Raw genomic sequence first — 6,000 nt, forward strand, 5'->3', positions numbered from 1 at the left:
AAGGGGGGATATGATCACCATGTATAATACATAAGGGGGGATATGATCACCATGTATAATACATAAGGGGGGGATATGATCTCCATGTATAATACATAAGGGGGGGATATGATCTCCATGTAGAAAACATAAGGGGGGGATGTGATCTCCATGTAGAATATATAAGGGGGGGGATGTGATCTCCATGTAGAATATATAAGGGGGGGGGGGATATGATCTCCATGTATAATACATAAGGGGGGATATGATCTCCATGTATAATACATAAGGGGGGGATATGATCTCCATGTATAATACATAAGGGGGGGATATGATCTCCATGTATAATACATAAGGGGGGGATATGATCTCCATGTATAATACATAAGGGGGGATATGATCTCCATGTATAATACATAAGGGGGGAAATATGATCACCATGTATAATACATAAGAGGGGGGGGGGGTTGCTGTAGGAAAGTCCTGGATCCTTTCTTGGATACACAGAATATAACTGGATATAACATTTATAGGGAAAGTTGATCCCGGGAATATCCGATTGCCTCTCGGAGGGGTCAGGGAGGAATGTTTCCCCTGCAGGAGGAGATCGGATCGTGCTTTGCTGGGTTTTGCCTTCTGGTGGATCAGCTGTGGGTGTCGGATTATAACTTTTATTATTAATGGTACAACTAGATGGATGTCTTTTTTCAGCCAGACTAACTATGTAACTATGTAGGTCCCACACCGCTGCCTCCCATCTCCTGAGACTGCACTCAGTGACTTGGGTCTGAGACACTACAGACATATCCCTCCACCCGGCACAGCCAGCAGATAACAGAGAAGGAAGATTATGGGAGAGAAATCCAGGACGGGGAACACAGCTCAGGGAAGTGACCCGGGATTACAGGCTGAACACAGAACAAATGGCGGCTGACTGGCGCATTACCGCCTACAAAGTGCTTCATTCCATCCCATGCGGAGTCATGTGACCTACAAACCTTCAATGCCATGTTGTATTTATTACCTCCGAGGGATGAAATCATGGAAAAATGATGAATGCAGGGAAACGGGATATGACGTCATCACGCTCGGCGTATTCATAGGGTGCGGTATCCACGAGGAGGGAAGAGGCATGAGATGCAGCTCCATCTTGGATGAGCACGAGGCAATCTAGAATATGACGAGGCAACCGTTCTAAGGAGTCTTTTCGGTGATTTCAGAGACACGGCTCACTTCCTCCGGTGGCCAGTAACAGTCTGATTGGCTGAGTGACTTTAGATGGGAATCCGGAACGTTGGTTGTTCTGCCTGCAGCCCGAGTGTGAGGGAAATGTTTGGGCTCTAGGTGGTATATAGTATATACTATGTTGTATACGGTCAGTGATACGGGACGCAGGTCTCATACACCCCTATAGGAAGCGCACTGAGCCTCTAATAAGCCTCTCATGCTGGGGTGCTGGGCGTCACCCTAGACTCTGACCCCTCCTTCCGGCCCCCACATCCAATCACCGGCTAAATCCTGCCGCCTCAACCCCCGGAACATTGCCAAACTCCACCCCTTCCTGACCAATGACACCACAAACAACTCATCCACGCCTTGTTATATCCCGCCTCCATTACTGCAACTCCCTCCTCACTGGTCTACCGTCACACAGGCCACACCTCCTTCACTCTATTATGAATGCTGCTGCTAGACTCATACACCTTACCAACCAATCAGTGACTGTTGCCCCTCTCTGCCAATCCCTCCACTGACCTCAACCCCCCTCTGTCATTCCCTCCACTGACCTCCACCCCTCTCTACCAATCCCTCCACTGACCTCCACCCCTTTTTGCCAATCCCTCCACTGACCTCCATTCAGTGTCCTCCACCCCCCTCTGTCATTCCCTCCACTCCCCTCTATGATTACAGCACGTCCACCATGTGAATGACAACCTTTCTATGACCCGTGTGATCTAATACATACAACATGGCATTGAACGTTTGTAGGTCACATGACTCCGCATGGGATGGAAGGAACCACTTTGTAGGTGGTAATGCGCCAGTCAGCCGCCATTTTTTCTGAGTTCCAGTATTTCAGGTTTACAATCCACGCTTTTATTGAAGTGAGTTGCAGATATAATCCAGATACGTTTACCGGATCAATCGGGACGGCATTGTTTCTTCTGATGTATTACAGGCTGATATCACCCCACCCCCGCCCTACTCTGGACCAATCAGTGAGCAGTATGGGTGGAGGAATGGATTTGGTGTTCATGACCCACCTGTGCTGATCTCTGTAGGAGTGTCCTCCTCTATAAATGTCCCCGTTATTCCATCCTCCTCCATAGACTGCTGATCATCCCTCACATACGCCTCTTCTTCTTCTGCTTTCACCTCAAATTCTATATCGATTGGATCTCCACTCTACATCAAGAGAAGGAGAGGAAATATCATCTGGAAGATAGAAGGTCACAGAAACTCCACACATTGTCTGTATGAATCCATGTTCTAGATGCTCCATCCCACCAACCTTGCAATGGTGAGGGATGGTGTGACCTTCCTGTGTGGAATCCCGGGAATACAGAGGACGGGGACATCTCTCTGGTGGCTTCCTGGTATTAGGTGGCTCCATCATCTCCTTGTGTCCTTCTGAAAACTCCTCCATCACTCCATCCTCCTCATCCTCCTCTTTATACTCTTCTTTACCATCAATATTATCATCCCCGAGGATTCCACTCTGAGAGATATAATAAAACATTCATTGTAACAAACATGCCGAGTATAAATCCCACCTACCAATAATTGTCATCATCTACCCCATTATCATCTCACGTGTGGACTACTGCAACTGCCTCATCACCGGCCTCCCCCCCTCACCGGCCTCCCCCCCTCCCCGGCCTCCCCTCCTCCCCGGCCTCCCCTCCTCACCGGCCATCCCTCCTCACCGGCCATCCCTCCTCACCGGCCATCCCCGCTTCAGTCTATCCTGAACTCAGCACCAGACTCATCCTCCTCACCAACCGCTCCTCTTCTGCCACCCCCCTCTGTCATTCCCTCCACTCCCCTGTCATTCCCTCCACTGGCCTCCACCCCCCTCTGTCATTCCCTCCACTGGCCTCCACTCAGTGTCCTCCACCCCCCTCTGTCATTCCCTCCACTGGCCTCCACTCAGTGTCCTCCACCCCCCTCTGTCATTCCCTCCACTGGCTCCCGATTGCCCAACTCATTAAATTCAAACTCCTAACTCTGACATACAAAGCCAATCATAACTCCGCCCCAAACTACCTCACCGATCTGATACCCAAATACCATCCAACCCGTAATCTTCACTCCTCACAAGACTTCCTACTTTCTAGCTCCCTGGTCTCCTCCTCCCATGCCCGACTGCAGGACTTCTCCCCTCCTCTGGAACTCACTACCCCAATCCATCAGACTGTCACCTACCCTCCTCACCTTTAGTCGCACCCTGAAAACCCATCTCTTCAGGGAAGCCTACCCCACCCTCACCTAACAGCCGATCTCCTCCACTCCTCCTACCACTCCATCCCCCACAGCCACTTCCTCCTGTACCTCTACCCCCTCCCTCCTAGATTGTAAGCTCCAAGGATCAGGGCCCTCGCACCCCTCGTGTATTGTATTGTTACTGTATTGTCTCATGTTCTGTCCCCACTATAATGTACAGCGCTGAGCACACCTTCTGCTGCTATATAAATACTGTATATTAATATCTACCTGATGATGGTGAGGGATGGTGTGACCTTCCTGTGTGGAATCCCGGGAATACAGAGGACGGGGAGATTTCTCTGGTGGGTTCCCATGACTGGATCCATCTACCTGATGATGGTGAGGGATGGTGTGACCTTCCTGTGTGGAATCCCGGGAATACAGAGGACGGGGACATCTCTCTGGAGGGTTCCCATGACTGGATCCATCTGTAGGAAACACACACACTGACTGAATCCATTGTTTCTATGTGTTTATCAGATGATGGGGGATCTAGGTGGATCCTCCGTACTGCTCTCTCCTTTACAATAAAGTCTCCTCTTACCCGGTGATGTGAGCGGCGGCTGATTGTCCATCATGACGTCCTTGTAGAGGTCCTTGTGTCCTCTCTGGTGGTCCTCCATCATGACGTCCTTGTAGAGGTCCTTGTGTCCTCTCTGGTGGTCCTCCATCATGACGTCCTTGTAGAGGTCCTTGTGTCCTCTCTGGTGGTCCTCCATCATGACGTCCTTGTAGAGGTCCTTGTGTCCTCTCTGGTGGTCCTCCATCATGACGTCCTTGTAGAGGTCCTTGTGTCCTCTCTAGTGGTCCTCCATCATGACGTCCTTGTAGAGATCCTTGTGTCCTCTCTGGTGGTCCTCCATCATGACGTCTTTGTAGATATCCTTGTGTCCTTCTAAATATTGATGTGTATCATCATCTACAGGAGATAAAAGACATCACGTGACTACGGAGGAAGAGGACAGACATGACTGGTGGAAGAGGACAGACATGACTGGAGGAAGAGGACGGACATGACTGGAGGAAGAGGACGGACATGACGGGGGGTTACTGGGTGTAAATAGAACATAACATCTTATTACCTCCTCTGCTGCTATTTCCTGCAATGTCTCCGATCTCATTCACACCAAATGGCACAGCCTATCATTATTCCACATCACTTCCTGTCTGTTCCTGACATCACTTCCTGTCTGTATTCCATAGAGAAGTCCTGTCTGGGTAGCAGAAATGAGATCACCATCTTGTGGAGATCAGAGGAACTTCAGCCCCGAGAAATGTCCCCTAATACCCATTCCTGCATTGTATTACCTTACAGAGATATCAGGGAGGAGCCAAAATAACTACAAAAAAGTAAGAAACAATAAACCTAACTCTTATGCAACCAACTGTTTAAAAAATATATTTTACTACAGATAGAAAAGTCTTAAAGACACAGAACACAAGATAAAAAGAAAAGATACCTAATAAAGCAGAGAACCCAAAATCAGACAAACTACCCAGAATGTCCCGTCCTTCATATCAGAGAGAGACAGAAAACCCAGAATGTCCCATCCTTCATATCAGAGAGAGAGACAGACTATCCAGAATATCCAGTCCTTCATATCAGAGACCGAGACAGACTACCCAGAATGTCCCATCCTTCATATCAGAGACCGAGACAGACTACCCAGAATGTCCCGTCCTTCATATCAGAGAGAGACAGACTACCCAGAATGAGGCCCATCCTTCATATCAGAGAGAGAGACTACCCAGAATGTCCTGTCCTTCATATCAGAGAGAGACAGACTACCCAGAATGTCCCATCTTTCATATCAGAGAGAGACAGACTACCCAGAATGTCCCGTCCTTCATATCATAGAAAGAGACAGACTACCCAGAATGTCCCGTCCTTCATATCAGATAGAGAGACAGACTACCCAGAATGTCCCGTCCTTCATATCAGAGAGAGACAGACTACCCAGAATGTCCCATCCTTCCTATCAGAGAGAGACAGACTACCCAGAATGTCCCATCCTTCCTATCAGAGACCGACACAAACTACCCAGAATGTCCTGTCCTTCATATCAGAGACTGAGACAGAGTACCCAGAATGTCCCGTCCTTCATATCAGAGACTGAGACAGAATACCCAGAATGTCCCATCCTTCATATCAGATAGAGAGACAGACTACCCAGAATGTCCCATCCTTCATATCAGAGAGAGTGACTACCCAGAATGTCCCGTCCTTCATATCAGAGAGACAGACTACCCAGAATGTCCCGTCCTTCATATCAGAGAGAGAGACTGACTACCCAGAATGTCCCGTCCTTCCTATCAGAGAGAGAGAGAGAGAGACAAACTACCCAGAATGTCCCGTCCTTCATATCAGAGACTGAGACAGACTATCCAGAATGTCTTGTCCTTCATATCAGAGAGACAGACTACCCAGAATGTCCCATCCTTCATAACAGAGAGATAGACTACCCAGAATGTCCCGTCCTTCATATCAGAGAGAGACAGACTACCCAGAATGTCCCGTCCTTCATAACAGAGAGA

The 6,000-nt window shown here is 48.7% G+C and overlaps 1 protein-coding gene across 1 annotated transcript in view; it reads right to left on the reverse strand.

The window, feature by feature from the left end:
• The window catches only part of LOC149436228 (uncharacterized), a 29,445-nt gene extending 24,825 nt beyond the window's left edge, over positions 1-4,620 (reverse strand). Inside the window, 5 exon segments of the mRNA XM_089661841.1 lie at positions 2,245-2,385; positions 2,492-2,698; positions 3,694-3,893; positions 4,010-4,384; positions 4,548-4,620. Of these exon segments, the coding sequence (XP_089517967.1) occupies positions 2,245-2,385; positions 2,492-2,698; positions 3,694-3,893; positions 4,010-4,235 (774 nt within the window). The 5' untranslated portion in view covers positions 4,236-4,384; positions 4,548-4,620.
• Between the last annotated feature and the right edge of the window lie 1,380 nt (positions 4,621-6,000).

Source organism: Staurois parvus, unplaced genomic scaffold, assembly GCF_062004578.1.
Source record: "Staurois parvus isolate SC_StPar_1 unplaced genomic scaffold, SC_StPar_1.0 ptg001396l, whole genome shotgun sequence".
Lineage (NCBI taxonomy): Eukaryota > Metazoa > Chordata > Amphibia > Anura > Ranidae > Staurois > Staurois parvus.